General features: G+C 43.2%; 2 protein-coding genes across 2 annotated transcripts in view; both read left to right on the forward strand.

The window, feature by feature from the left end:
• Nucleotides 1–6,192, forward strand: part of LOC125462844 (NADH-cytochrome b5 reductase 3-like) — a 39,891-nt gene extending 33,699 nt beyond the window's left edge. Inside the window, exons 8-9 of the mRNA XM_048553276.1 lie at nucleotides 2,913–3,012; nucleotides 4,553–6,192. Of these exons, the coding sequence (XP_048409233.1) occupies nucleotides 2,913–3,012; nucleotides 4,553–4,725 (273 nt within the window). The 3' untranslated portion in view covers nucleotides 4,726–6,192. The remainder of the gene's footprint in view (nucleotides 1–2,912; nucleotides 3,013–4,552) is intronic.
• Nucleotides 6,193–10,997: 4,805 nt separating this feature from the next.
• The window catches only part of fance (FA complementation group E), a 31,960-nt gene continuing 26,931 nt past the window's right edge, over nucleotides 10,998–16,026 (forward strand). The window contains exons 1-3 of the mRNA XM_048553284.2: nucleotides 10,998–11,099; nucleotides 11,781–11,994; nucleotides 14,473–15,115. Of these exons, the coding sequence (XP_048409241.1) occupies nucleotides 11,021–11,099; nucleotides 11,781–11,994; nucleotides 14,473–15,115 (936 nt within the window). The 5' untranslated portion in view covers nucleotides 10,998–11,020. The remainder of the gene's footprint in view (nucleotides 11,100–11,780; nucleotides 11,995–14,472; nucleotides 15,116–16,026) is intronic.

Raw genomic sequence — 16,026 nt, forward strand, 5'->3', positions numbered from 1 at the left:
CTTTAATCATGCTGTGCTTTTCCAAATAGTCATAAATCCTATCCCTCGGAATTCTTTCCAAAATCTTGCTGACCACAAACGTAAGACTGACTGGTCTGTAATTTCCAGGGATTTCCCTATTCCCTTTCTTGAAAAGAGGAACAACATTTGCCTCCCTCCAATCTTCCGGTATGACTCCCGTGGAGAGTGAGGAACCAAAGATCTTCGCCAGCGGCTTAGCAACCTCCCTTCTCGCTTCCCGGAGCAACCTAGGATAAATCTGGTCTGACCCTGGGGACTTATCAATCTTAATGTTTGCCAAAATTTCCAGCACATCAACTTCCTCAATCTTGATCTGTTCAAGCCTGTTTTCCTGCTCCTCAAAGTTCTCATTCACAACAAGTTCCTTTCCTTAGTGAAAACCAAAGCAAAAAACTCATTTAGGGCTTCCCCTATCTGCTCAAACTCCACGCACAAGTTCCCTACGCTATCCCTGATCGGCCCTACCTTCTCCCTGATCATTCTCTTATTCCTCACGTATAAGTAAAATGCCTTCGGGTTCTCCCTAATCCTTCCTGCCAAGCCTTTTTCGTGCCCCCTCCTGGCCCCCCTCAGTCCACTTTTGAGATCCTTCCAAGCAAGCCTGTAATCCTCTAAAGCTGAGCTAGACCCTTGCTTCCTCCACCTTACGTACGCTGCCTTTTTCTTTTTGACAAGAAGCACCTCTGTACCCGTCATCCAAGGCTCCTTAATCTTACCCTTTATTACCTGTCTGAGGAACAAATTTATACATCACTCGCAACAACTGCTCCTTAAACAGCCTCCACACGTCTGCTGTGCCCTTTCTGTACTTCCCAACTCCTGTCTGATAGCTTCATAGTTTCCTTTACCCCAGTTAAATATCTTCCCCTGGTAACTGCTCCTTTCCCTTTCCATGGCTATGGTAAATGTGAGGCTGTTGTGGTCACTGTCGCCAAAGTGTTCTGACACCTGCCCTGGCTCATTGCTGAGCACCAAATCCAAAATGGCCTCTCCCCTCGTCGGCTTGTCCCCATACTGAGTAAGGAAACCGTCCTGAACACACCTGACAAAAACGGCTCCATCACTATTCTCCAGCATCTGCAGTTCCCGTTATCACTAATTCAACTAAGGACGTTCCAATCTATATTGGGAAAGTTGAAGTCACAGTTGAAGTGTACAAGCCTTCAGTTCCCTGAAGGTGGCAACAAGTGGATAAGATGGCCAAGAAGGTGTATCGCATGCTTGCCTTCATTTGTTAGGGCACAGAATATAAAAAATGGCAAGTTGTTGCAGCTGTAAAGAACTTTCATTAGCCCACTTTTGGAATATTCCATATAGCTCTGGTCGCCACACTACCAAAGGAACGTGGAGGCTTTGGTCAGGGTGTAGAAATAGAAGGTGTTAGCAGTGAGGAGAGATTAGACAAACTGTTTGTTTTCAGTTGAACATTGAAGGATGAGGAGTGACCTGTTAGAAGCTTTAAAAATCACGACAGGCACAGATAGAATGGTCAGTCTTTGTCCCAGGGTAGAATTGTCAACTATTAAGGGGTCATAAGTTTAAGGTAAAAGAGGGAATACCTAAAGGATATGAGAGGCAAGTTTATTTTTTAAAGACTGTGTGGTAAGTGCTTAAAATGCACTGGTGGGGGATGGGGGTGTAGAAGCAGAAATAATATTTAAAAGGTATCTTGACAGAATAGGCAGGGAAGAGAGCTATGGAGACAAAAGGTTCTGGTTTTTAAAAAGGTACTATGTTGGATGGGGTTGAAGGGCCTGTTGCTATGCTATACTACTTTGTTCTTTTGTTCTAAAACTGTTAATCTTGGTAAAAGACACTTGAATGTACAAAAGAAAAACTACTGCAAACTCAGGATGTCTGGAATGAAAACAGAAAATGCTGGATGATTCTAGGCAGCCTCTATAGAGATTGAGTTAGCATTCTGCAGATGCTGCCTGACTACATTTTGTTTTTAATTATGCTATATTGATTGGGCAAGTGGATGAAGGAGGATTAGGGAGTTAAATCCTGTGCTCATAACTCAGTTATTTTTTGGTTGGAATTTCACCTTTACAATCACATCATTGCAATTGGATGTTTTCAGGACCACCAACCTAGAACTGACACTTAACTCTGGGTTATTCACTGAAATCAACAGAAGTCTAGCATCAAGTCAGCAAAAATGGATAAAATGTGGAAGTTGTATCAATTCCTGTTTGAGGCCAAATCAAAGTTTATTTGGTCAACTGTTTGACAACAACTTGTTCATTTAGGTAGCACCTTTGAGGGGTAAAACATCAAAATGCTATGTGGGAGCATGTTTTTAAAAAAAGTTGGTACAAAGCCAAAGTTGTTAGGGTAGGTAACTAAAAGGTCAGATAATGCTAGATATTAACATGCCTCATAAAGGAGAAGATAGATTTATGAGGGGTTACATGTCTGGGATTTTGATAAGTGTTAATGAAATGGAAAAGGAATTTGGGAATGCACAAGAGGCCAAGAATTATGGAATGCATGTTTGAGTGTTGAAAAGCTGAAATAAGCTGTCTTGTTCCTCCCTGTCCTCGCAAATGTTTAGAGTTAGAGATTTATAAAATTGAGATATTAGCTGGCCAAGACTGATGCATCTTAAGTTATTGGGTGAGTGGAACTTGACGTGTTGTGAAATATTTCACGTTTTTAGGTGAGTTCATGTTTATAGAGGATGGAAACTCACTGAAAAAACAAGCCCTTAACTGTGGTGATGGGAGTGTAGTCAGGATTTTTCTACCTTTTTCTTAAACTCCTTTGTATTGGATTAAGCCCAGCTGTGGGGATACACCATCTGATTGCATGTTTTTATTCAAAGCAGCAGAAAATTCTAGAGCATGTGGGTTCATCAGAACATTTTGTCAAATATTTTTTGCCTTTAGACTGAAAAAGACATTCTGCTTCGTGATGACCTGGAGGAAATTCAAGCTCAGTATTCTGACCGCTTTAGGTTGTGGTATACAGTGGATAAGGCTCCTGAAGGTAGATTATAAACTTTTTTCTTTAGAGTAAACAAAGCAATTTTGCACTAAACTATTTTTATTATTCTCCTGATAGAGGGCTATTTAATTCATGTTCAATTCTGGATCATATTTTCACTATATAAATAGAAGTGGAGTCACAGTATTCAGTTCTAAATTGTTCTTTGCAGGTACGTAAACTTGTGTATTTAGGAGCCAATCATGAACCTTCAAATATGAATCTTTCTGAGATTGTCTTTGAGGGACTAATTCTGAACTTTTTTTATCTCTCTCCAATTTGCCAAAAGCATTTCCCTGTGTTTTGTTCCAGGCTCCAATACTAGTAATTGAAAATGCAAAATAAATGTTTTAATTTATTGTAGGGAAGGAGGAGGGTGAAGAATAATTAGATGTTTAGAACAAAAAGGAGCAAGAAAGTGTCTAGATGGATAGTTCTTCAAATCAATTGTAGATTTAGGGTTAATTTCTCTCTGCTACACTAAATGTATATTTTTTAGCACCTGTCCCTTTTTTTTTCCTTTTAACCCCAGGAACAATGAGGTTAACCTTAGCTAGGGCACTTCAGTTAACTAATTTAAAAACCTGGATCAGAACAGAATCATGACTTCAGAGTAACTGATATGGGAAACAAATTAATATTAAAAACATAGAGTTTGATCAGAATAAATGCTTATGCAGAGCAATCCCATTAGAACACAGGATGCCCTGCCAAGTTGATCTCAGCAGTTCAGAAAATATCAAGAAAACTGAATAAATGGAATGCTGTCACAGATTAGCTGGGCTGAATGGTCTTAGAATGGCTTGCAATGGCTAAGAGTTATTACATTTGCTATTCACACTTTTAATGGGTAAAATGGAGATTATTCTGAAGAATGCATATTTGCTCTAAAATCTTTCCAGAAAGGCTAATTATAGAAACAAACAGGAATTGCTAGAGAAAGTCAGCAAGCCTGGCAGCATCTGTGGAGAGAAAGTATTAACATTCCAGATCCAGTGATCTTTTTCAGAAAACAGCTAATTACACACTTCCTCCACAATGATCAGAAGTGTTAGCCAGTGCTGTAAAAATTAACACGAAAACAGGAGTTGCCGGAAAGGCCCAGCAGGTCTGGCAGTTTCTGAAGAGAAATCGGTTAACATTTCAGCTCTGGTGACCCTTCCCCAGAACTGATGGTAGCTAGGAGTTAAAAATTACTTTCAGCAGGTTCCAACTATTTCAGTTGTCCTCTATCCTTTTTTGTATAGTTATTTTTGTTTAGCACTTCTCTGGGAGCCTGCTTTTTACTTTTTAGTCATGGATGTGCACATTACTGGGCAGACCAGTGTTTTTGTTTACTCCTAATTGCCTTGATTTAATGTCCAAGTCCACTTGACCATCCATTTCTGTAACAATATCCTGACAAGGTAAATGGTATTCCACTGAATACCAGTGTCAAATGGGTATTTCTGACATTGACCTGAGTAATTAATAAAAGCCCACTCTTGAGAGACAAACTATCCAAAAAGACTGTTGCCTGATGTAAATAACTCTTCTGTTCCAGGTTGGGATTTCAGTGAAGGCTTTTTGAATGCTGAAATGATGAAGGAACACCTGCCACCACCTGGTGATGATGTCTTGATCCTCATGTGTGGTCCACCTCCCATGATTCAATTTGCATGCAACCCCAACTTGGACAAACTCGGATATTCGCAAGGAATGCGTTTTGTTTACTAAGTGTTGAGGTTCCTATATTTGGCTTTGGGGAGGTGTGATTGGCAAACTAAGTGGAAATATTTGCACTCTAAACAGGTGGTGTTTGCCTAACTGGTATTAAGCGATATAAGCTGGTTTGTATGCATGTTACATTCAATACTATCATCCTCCTATATCGAGTATGTTTGTACAGATTCAAATCCACATACAATGTATACAGTGCTGTACTGTCACTTAAATCTGTTTAGAAAGCTTAAAGTTCAGAGCTTCAAGTTCAATGCACCTGTAACCAAATACATAGATTCATGTTTACTACTGAAAACTCTTTATAGATGTCAGTTTGCTCCATTTAAATTTGTAAAACATCTACAAAGCAATCAAGAGGGAATGTGGTGGATTTTGTTAGACATTTTCAATTCTGCTGTCTTTGCTTATTTTAAATTTTTATTTGCCCTTCATGTATTATCGTACTGGCACCAAAAATCATGTAAGCTAGTGATTTCCTGATGCAACCTTTGATGACTAAGTGATGCAGTATCCAGGTTATGCAATAAGTTAATCTTCACTTTTTTAGCAATTTATCTGAATCCAAAGTGTGTGGGACTAGGTGGCGTAATAGACTAGCATGCTAACGGCTTTGTTTTACCCAAAGTTTAAAGGACTGACAGTTTCCTCTGGTACACTTTAAGTAAAATCAGGCAGGCTGGTACACTGTTAGGATGGTAAATTGGAAAGAGTTCTAATTTGAAGCCATATGTTAGGACACATTTTTGGATTTCTCCCAAGTTACAAGCTCACCAAATTTGTATAAGAATGCAAATATCAAACACACTAGCAATGGGATTTTCAGTATTTGCACGGCTGGCTGGATGTAGTTCAATAGCAGTAATAGTCTGAACAGAATCTTTCCATTTAAGGTTTCATACAATATATTCTCACATTTTAGTGTGCCTGTACAAATGATGAATTGCCATGTCTGTCTGAGCTGATCTAGTCATCAATGATCCCCAGTGATCAATTGTAATTCTACCTGAAGTATCTGTGGCTTAAGTAACTGGATTTGTTTTTTCGCTCCAATCCTTCAAGATGTTCAGTATCAAAGCCTGCATTGCTACAGGTTTTTCTTAATCTAATTTATAGAAGTTGTAATGTTTGCTTATTTAAAATATATGCAACTCTAAACTGAGTTTGATTTTCATGATCTGGGAATTTCATTTATTTTGTGGGAGAAACTGTCACATCAGAAGTTGCTCGGCGAAGAAGAAAATAGTATCTCAAATGACTCTTAGCAACACTGCATCACAGTCTATCCATTTCTGTACAAGGCAAACAAATCAGCTGCTTCAATTGTTAGTTGAAGTATAATTGAATGATACATTTTTGGATTTGTCCTGAAGATGCTTTTAGTAAATTTGAATGAACACTGATAATGTTTTTGAGATTCAGATGCATGGCACAGAATACAAATAAAGTTCTTTTGGTGAATAATTTTGTATTGTAATGACTTAGATCTTCACTTTTGAAATTACTGAAATTTGATATGAACAATAGAAGTTTGAGATTTCGAGCACAAGCTATTTTGCATTCCTCTGAGGCATGCTGTAGAAGTACAACGAGTAAACATTCAACACAAACGTTAAGTGAAATTATATAACACCTTTTTTAACACTAAAACCCATTCCGAGGTTCTTCACGGGAGTGTATGATAAGCCGCATGAGATATGGAGAGTGGCTGTTACCCTGGAGGGCAACCTGAATCTGTTGGTAGTCCATCCTATGTTACAAGACTTGGAGGAACTGGATTATCTTTACTTTACAAGCTTTAACTCCATTAATGAGGCAAGTGACCTCAATTTTAAAATGTCAACTTACCTCCTTAAAACCTGCTTGTTAGCTACTCACTGTCCTGCCTCAATTTAACCCTGTGAAACCTATCCATTCAGGTTTTCTTCTAACATTTCCGCCTCTTGCCTAACCTAACTTAAAGTTTGAAATTTGTCCCAATATCCTAAGGGAGGTGGGGGAGAGTGCAATTTCATTAAGTGCATTTACAGCTATACTATGTACTTCAACTGCTGCCTTTTTATGGGTTGGGAGTTGAAGAGAAAATCCATTTGGAGAGAAATTGTATTTGCTTTGAGTCTTGTTGCATTGCATTGGTTTACATGGAATATTATCCGCTAATAATCAACTTCCAGCAAAAGGATTTTATTCTGAGAAGCATCTTAATCTGGAAGTTATCTATGCAAGCTAAAAAGCAACAATCACATTTGTTAACATTGCCCCATCCCTTTCCCATAAAAATATTGCATGTTTTATAACTGGTTCATAATGAAACTCAGCCTGTAATGAGAATTGACTTAACCTTGAGATAATGGGAACTGCAGATGCTGGAGAATTCCAAGATAATAAAATGCGAGGCTGGATGAACACAGCAGGCTCAGGAGCACAAAAGCTGACGTTTCGGGCCTAGACCCTTCATCAGAGAGGGGGATGGGGAGAGGGAACTGGAATAAATAGGGAGAGAGGGGGAGGCGGACCGAAGATGGGGAGTAAAGAAGATAGGTGGACAGAGTATAGGTGGGGAGGTAGGGAGGGGATAGGTCAGTCCAGGGAAGACGGACAGGTCAAGGAGGTGGGATGAGGTTAGTAGGTAGATGGGGGTGCGGCTTGGGGTGGGAGGAAGGGATGGGTGAGAGGAAGAACTGGTTAGGGAGGCAGAGACAGGTTGGACTGGTTTTGGGATGCAGTGGGTGGGGTGGGGGGAAGAGCTGGGCTGGTTGTGTGGTGCAGTGGGTTGCAGGGGAAGGTGCCAGGTGTGGTGGGGTTGGAGGGCAGTGTGGAGCGAACAAGGGAGTCACGGAGAGAGTGGTCTCTCCGGAAAGCAGACAAGGGTGGCGCTGTGGTAGTATGGCGCACTGACCTCCACATCGCCGAGGCCAGACGCCAACTCTCCGACACCACCTCCTACCGCCCCCTCGATCATGACCCCACACCCGAGCACCAAACCATCATCTCCAACACCATTCATGACCTCATCACCTCAGGGGACCTCCCACCCACAGCCTCCAACCTCATTGTTCCCCAACCCCGCACGGCCCATTTCTATCTCCTTCCCAAAATCCACAAACCTGCCTGCCCTGGTCGACCCATCGTCTCAGCCTGCTCCTGCCCCACCGAACTCATCTCCACCTATCTGGACTCCATTTTCTCCCCTTTGGTCCAGGAACTCCCCACCTATGTCCGTGACACCACCCATGCCCTCCACCTCCTCCAGGACTTCCAATTCCCTGGCCCCCAACACCTCATCTTCACCATGGACGTCCAGTCCCTATACACCTGCATTCCGCGTGCAGATGGCCTCAAGGCCCTCTGCTTCTTCCTGTCCCGCAGGCCCGACCAGTCCCCCTCCACCGACACCCTCATCCGCCTAGCTGAACTCGTCTTCACCCTCAACAACTTCTCTTTTGACTCCTCCCACTTCCTACAGACTAAGGGGGTGGCCATGGGCACCCGCATGGGCCCCAGCTATGACTGCCTCTTTGTAGGTTACGTGGAACAGTCCCTCTTCCGCACCTACACAGGTCCCAAACCCCACCTCTTCCTCCGGTACATTGATGACTGTATCGGCGCCGCCTCTTGCTCCCCAGAGGAGCTCGAACAGTTCATCTACTTCTCCAACACCTTCCACCCCAACCTTCAGTTCACCTGGGCTATCTCCAGCACATCCCTCACCTTCCTGGACCTCTCAGTCTCCATCTCAGGCAACCAGCTTGTAACTGATGTCCATTTCAAGCCCACCGACTCCCACAGCTACCTAGAATACACCTCCTCCCACCCCCCCTCCTGCATAAATTCCATCCCCTATTCCCAATTCCTCCGCCTCCGCCACATCTGCTCCCACGATAAGACATTCCACTCCCACACATCCCAGATGTCCAAGTTCTTCAAGGACCGCAACTTTCCCCCCACAGTGATCGAGAACGTCCTTGACCGCGTCTCCCGTATTTCCCGCAACACATCCCTCACACCCCGCCCCCGCCACAACCGCCCTAAGAGGATCCCCCTCGTTCTCACACACCACCCTACCAACCTCCGGATACAACGCATCATCCTCCAACACTTCTGCCATTTACAATCCGACCCCACCACCCAAGACATTTTTCCATCCCCTCCCCTGTCTGCTTTCCGGAGAGACCACTCTCTCCGTGACTCCCTTGTTCGCTCCACACTGCCCTCCAACCCCACCACACCCGGCACCTTCCCCTGCAACCGCAGGAAATGCTACACTTGCCCCCACACCTCCTCCCTCACCCCTATCCCAGGCCCCAAGATGACATTCCACATTAAGCAGAGGTTCACTGGCAGATGTGCAGATGTGGTATACTGCATCCACTGTACCCGGTGTGGCTTCCTCTACATTGGGGAAACCAAGTGGAGGCTTGGAGATCGCTTTGCTGAACACCTCCGCTCAGTTCGCAGCAAACAACTGCACCTCCCAGTCGCAAACCATTTCTACTCCCGCTCCCATTCTCTAGATGACATGTCCATCACGGGCCTCCTGCAGTGCCACAATGATGCCACCCGAAGGTTGCAGGAACAGCAACTCATATTCCGCCTGGGAACCCTGCAGCCTAATGGTATCAATGTGGACTTCACCAGTTTCAAAATCTCCCCTTCCCCAACTGCATCCCTAAACCAGCCCAGTTCGTCCCCTCCCCCCCACTGTACCACACAACCAGCCCAGCTCTCTCCTCCCCCCCCCCCCCCCCCCCCCCACCCACTGCATCCCAAAACCAGTCCAACCTGTCTCTGCCTCCCTAACCGGTTCTTCCTCTCACCCATCCCTTTCTCCCACCACAAGCTGCACCCCCATCTACCTACTAACTTCATCCCCCCTCCTTGACCTGTCCGTCTTCCCTGGACTGACCTATCCCCTCCCTACCTCTCCACCTATCATCTTTACTCTCCATCTTCGGTCCGCCTCCCCCTCTCTCCCTATTTATTCCAGTTCCCTCTCCCCATCCCCCTCTCTGATGGAGGGTCTAGGCCCGAGACGTCAGCTTTTGTGCTCCTGAGATGCTGCTTGGCCTGCTGTGTTCATCCAGCCTCACATTTTATTATCTTGACTTAACCTTGAAGTTGGTTTCTTCCATCACTGGCTGTTCCTTGACTCGAATGGCACCTACCCACAGTTACAAGATTCTGTTGTGGATCTTCGTGTGATTTCAGAGGCTGATTCTCATCCTGCAGATTTTCCAGTGCATTGGGCAGGAGCTGGAGTACAGGATTGGGGAACACTGCCTCTCACCTTTTTGTCGTTGGTGACCATGATGACACATTCGGGTGTGCGTGCACTATTGCCACTTTGTAGTTACATAATTGTTACCATGGGTCCATTACATCTACCTTGTAATTGCATGGCCTCACCATTTGGAGCTCGTGTTCATCTTGTTATTTGACCACTGCGGGGGTGGTGGGGGGGGCGGGAATGATACCTTTGTAGTAAAATGATCTCAGCGTGGGGGACATTTTGTCTCCACCTTTTATTTGTAGATAATTACACCATAGGGGGAGAGCTGTGTCCACTTCAGAATCCCTATGTGGACTTTTGGGCTGAAGGGCCTGTTTCCACACTGACTTTCAGCACCCACCCAGATCCATCCCCATAACCTATCTAATGTACACATCCCTGAATGCCATGGATAATTTAGCATAGCCTGCACATCTTTTGGGCTTATAGTTATGTAACTATAACCATGCTGTGGGGAGTTGGTTTGGGTGTCCTGTCTACATTCTGTAGAACCATGGCAGGGGATGGCTGGTGTCTGCCTCCATGTGATCTCACAATGGACATGGTTGTGGTGGATAATGGGAACTGCAGATGCTGGAGAATCCACGATAATAAAGTGTGAAGCTGGATGAACACAGCAGGCCAAGCAGCATCTATTGTGCTCCTGGGATGCTGCTTGGCCTGCTGTGTTCATCTAGCTTTTTACACTTCATTATATTGGTTCCCTCTCCCCATCCCCCTCTCTGATGGAGGGTCTAGGCCCGAAACGTCAGCTTTTGTGCTCCTGAGATGCTGCTTGGCCTGCTGTGTTCGTCCAGCCTCACATTTTATTATCTTGGAATCTCCAGCATCTGCAGTTCCCATCATCTCTGATTATATTGGTTGTGGTGGGTGCTCACCTTGTAGTTACATGGCTTAAGCGTGAGGGCACTGTTGACAGCCTGTACGGCTATGAGAGCACCATGGAGGGGCGCTGTTCTTACGACCCGCCAAACGGAGCGGAAGTGACGACGGAGGTTTCGAATGGTCCGCGCGGAGCAAGGGAAGAGCCGAAGTAAACGGCCGGGAGTGGTGACAGAAATGGAGGGCATACCCAGAAAAGGTCTGTTTGTTTGTACTGGGACGTTGTCCTTCCCAGGGGAAAGGCAGTAACTCATTACCGTTTACAAGTTGAAAAGGGTGGGAGCAGAGTTTGACGTTTGCCGGTGCTTCAACCGAGCCCTCTGCCGTTATCGCCGCAAAAATAACAATATCGTGTCCAACTGGAATTCATCTACATTGTAAACACGGCTTTTAGTGTAACGTAATTCAGTAGGAAATAACCTATCGAGGGACCAGCAGTCGTGAAATAGAGCAGTAAGATGTGTGGGTCAGGTATTTAACAAGAGATTGACAGGACAGTTGGAGAGGAGGAACATGCAGGAACTGAAGGCAGTGATTAACAGGACAGGGTAGAGGAAGACAAGATGGCAGAAGCAAGGGGCTGTATAATTCCCAATTTACCTAAAGCACAGATAAACTGGAGAGCAGAATTCCAACCAGTATGCATGAGATAATGATGAAGGGTCTAGGCCCGAAACGTCAGCTTTTGTGCTCCTAAGATGCTGCTTGGCCTGCTGTGTTCATCCAGCCCCACGCTTTTGTTATGTCTGCGTAAGATAAACGTGTAAGTTGGAATGAAGATAAAATTTGGAGATGGAGGCTGTTTTTGCTGCTTCGGATAGAAACTCACGTGCGAACTCGATTTAAATCAGCGCAGGATTTTGATTGCCATTTCTCACAGGGGCCATGAGGGACTACAAAGAGCTGCTGGAACAGTTTGAGAAACCATTCCAAACCCTGCTTCATACACTGACCACCGGCATATCAGGAGCTACCACTGCTTTTCACGTTCTACAGCGCATCCAATCAAAGCAGCCTCTACATTGGAAAACGTTCACAGAGACATTATGCCAGCTTGAACCATTGTTGGAAGGGAAGGAGCAGAACATTTGTCTGTAAGAGCCTTTAACTGTTATCATTTCTGATACTCTGCTAATTTCTCCCAATTGGTAATAAATCTTAATCCACTAAATTCATTTTACTCCATATTTCGAACTCCGTGCACAGATTACTGGACTAAAGTTCAAGGTTCTCATCGGAATCTACGATACCTAGGCTCGTGTCAGCTGTGCTAACTTTAACCTTGCTTAGAAAGTTGTACATTCAAGTACTTTACCAGAACTTGAATAATGCAACCTGGTTTGAAACTACAGTACAATGTTGAGGGAATGCTACAATTCTAGTAGTGCTATCTTTTGAACTTTAATTGAGGTCCTGTCTGCTCTCGCCAGTGGATATGAAAAAAAAATTGAGGTGTAGAGCTGGATGAACACAGCAGGCCAAGCAGCATCAGAGAAGCAGGAAGGCTGACATTTCTGAAGAAGGGTCGAGGCCCGAAACATCAGCCTTCCTGCTCCCCTGATACTGCTTGGCCTGCTGTGTTCATCCATCTCTACACCTTGTTATCTCAGATTCTCCAGCATCTGCAGTTCTAACTTTTTTTTTAAAATTTGGTTTTGGGGAGAATCCCAAATCTACTTCAGTGCCCTAGACAATATTTATCACTCAGTCTTCATCCCAGAGACAGATTGTGATTATTGTCACATTGCTGTTTGTAGGAATTTGCTGTGTACGTGTTGGCAGCTGTGTTTCCTACAACAGTCACTGCACTTTGGGAATGTTTTGTGATGTCTCGTAGTCATAGAATTATAAATACGAGCTTTTTTAACATCCTAACACTACTCTTAAAAATACGGACTTTGTAATGTGTGTGAATGAAGACAATGTTAGTTCCCTCAGATGGTTGTGAAAGAATGTATGACACTTAAGAGTAGACCCCTTTAAAATATAAATGTTTTATATTTATCCCTCAACCAGGCACCACTAAAAACATTTATCTCATCTGTTTTGGGGGCCTTGATGTCTATGAATTGTGTGTCTGTTTTTTCACATTTATAGTTAGAAACTGCTTTTTCCTTAAGTACTTTGACTTGATGTGACAATGTGAAAGATAGCACATGTGCAAATTCTTCCTAACTTCATTATTTGAGGGTCATAATTTTTGACTTTATTATTTTTCTGTTTTTCTCTTTATCCCAAGAGGGCAGAGCAGGTATTGACCTGTTCTTGGGCATCTGCTGTTGTCCCAACTATGAGAAATCCATAAAGGTATCTTGTGACACTTGCACTCTCCTTGATTTGAAATACCATCCCTCCTGTTAGTGATGCCTCATGACATTTTTCTTCCATTAAGTTGTGAAGAGGATGTAAGAATTCTATAATAGATTAAGTAAGTGAGCAGAAACTTAGGAGCTGGAGTAGAATGCGGGAAAATGCAAACTTGTCCCTTTTGACAGGAAAAATAGCAAATTGGCATATTATTTAAATAGAGAAAGATTGCAGAACTCTGGGGTGTAGAGGGACAATATCTTTTGGTACATGAATCACAAAACATTAAAATCCAGTTACAGCAAGTAGTTAGGAAGGCAAATAGATTGGCAAGCACGTTAAGAAGTAGGACCTCAAATTGATCTCTGAATTGCTATCAGTGGCACTTGTGAGTAGAAATAGCAGGATATTATCTGATTAATTTGTGGCTGTAGAAGTAGTATAACTGGTAGGGTTTCAGATTCCTGGGACTTTTGGTTCTGGGGAAGGTAGGACCAGGACAGGTTGGATGGGTCGTGCCACGTGTGGAGTGGAACTGATGTCTCTGGGGGAACTATTTGCTAGTGAGGTTGGGGAGGGTTTAAACTGAAATGGCAGGGGTTTGGAGCTGATGAAGATAGATAGGAGAGAGGAAACAAGGACACAAGCATAAGAAAGAATGGGAAATAAGTGATAGGCAGAGAATTTGATGATGAGACTCAAACGGGGCTACAGTGCAAAATAATGCAAATCAGACTAAGAATGTTTAAAAAGACAAGCCATAAGATCTTGTGTCTTAATCTGTAGAATATCCACAATAAAGTGGATTAATTAGTCGCTCAAATATAAATGGGTATGATATAGTTGGTATTATGGATCCATGACTGCAGATTGCTGAGGGACAGGAACTGAATATCCAGAGGTATTCAGTTTTTACGGAGGACAAAGAGGAAGAGGAGGTAGGGTAACATTGGCGGTTAAAGGGGACGTTAACACTAATGTGAGGTAGGATATTAGCTGCAGAGCCTTCCATCTTCTTTGCTTATTGTATTTAGTATACAATTTTGCATGATTAGAGCAGTAAAAATTAATTGCAATGTTTATTAAATCAGGAAGTGCTTTGTGATCCTGATGTCCTCTGGCATTTCCAGTGCATCTGCAAAACTATATTGCTGAGGCAATAAATCGTGAAAACAAATTGTAGATGTCCATTTGGACATCGTTGAGGTGGAACAGAAATCACCTTCAAAACTCAAACTCACTGTTCTTTTGTTTGTTTTTCCTAGAAGACCATTGTTTTATCTTTTACCGGCGATGGTCAGAAGAAATCTTTTGTCATTTCTTCATCTGGGGAATGCTGTTATACCTAAAGACTGTCTGCATCATCTCATTGTCCAGTTGAGACAAAACCCACATGCTGATCTGTGGACACAGAAATTACTTGATATCCTGGAGCAGGATGTAGAAGGTGGACTAAGGCATTTGAAGTCTATTTCACAATCAGAGCAATCTCAGCAGCAATTAAAATCTCTCTGTGAAAAATTAGTGGGTATTTCTGAGGAGCGCTCAGATTCTGAGAAAAGGTTGGGGTGGTACTTCTGTCAACAGAAAAATGAATCCTCTGAAGGTACAGAAGACAAGCTGCTGTTAACACAGAACCCCAAAAAACGGAAAATCTCCTCAGAAGATGCGTTTCTCTTGGATGATGGTGAGCAAAATGCAACAAAGAAAATCAAGTTGGTTCAAGACATTTCCTGTTTGGAGCCCTGTGTTGGCACTGAGAAGCAGGATATCACCACAATGCCTGGGAGTTTGGAAAATGTGGAAGTTGTCTGTCCACAGGCTCAAGGCCATTTGGACATCGTTGAGGTGGAACAGAAATCACCTTCAAGCACACAGAGGAGCCTTGATTTTCCAGAACATGTTAAGGTAAATGTCAACTTCATTCAAATGTATGTTTAGCCAAACTTATTTAGTGTGGATTTTTCACATAATTTGAGTGATTTATTTCATCCAGTGTTGTGCATGTTATCTTTCTAGTGCTTTTTAAAATTGTTTTTTTAAATTACCTTATATCATTTGCATTTTGAAAATAGTTTATTTCAGGCAGACATACATAGGCTTGGAAATGGGTTGCTATATGTAGGTGAACCACAGTTTATTCACTTTGATGTATTCAGTCGAAACAAAGGACAGGTGAGCAAGTTGGGAGAGAGACCAAGAGGATGTAGGGGTAATCCCAAAGCTCCATGCCTCCCATCCACTTCCTGAGCTTTGTACTATCAGTTAATGTAATGACAAAACTCTCAACTGAACGAGAATATTTTATATCTAAGCAGTGGTTGAGCATATTACACCTCACTGCAGTACTGAGGGAAGGCTGCAGTGTCAGAGGTGTCTTTTGAATGAGATGCTTAGCTAAGACCCATTCTCTCAGTAATTTCTTCAGTCCTGTGTCCAACCCACATTGCCCTAATGTCCACCATGCGTAAGGCAAGATGACAAGTTCGAAATCCATTTCTTCTTAATTTTTGTTCTGCCTTCACTCCTTGATATACTTAGTGTCCTGATGTATGTCTTCTGCCCCCTAATCATGATAGAGCTGTGAAGCATGGAAACGGACTCTTCAATCCAGCTTGTCCATGCCGACCAGATATCCTAAATTAATCTAGTCCCATTTGACAGCAATCCCTCCCTATTCATGTACCCATCCAGATGCCTTTTAAATGCTGCAATTTTACCATCCTCCATTACTTCCTCTGGCAGCTCATTCCATTCACGCAGTACCCTCTGCATGAAAAAGTTGCCCCCTTAGATCCATTTTAAATCTTTCCCCTTTC

The sequence above is a fragment of the Stegostoma tigrinum genome, chromosome 21, assembly GCF_030684315.1.
Source record: "Stegostoma tigrinum isolate sSteTig4 chromosome 21, sSteTig4.hap1, whole genome shotgun sequence".
Lineage (NCBI taxonomy): Eukaryota > Metazoa > Chordata > Chondrichthyes > Orectolobiformes > Stegostomatidae > Stegostoma > Stegostoma tigrinum.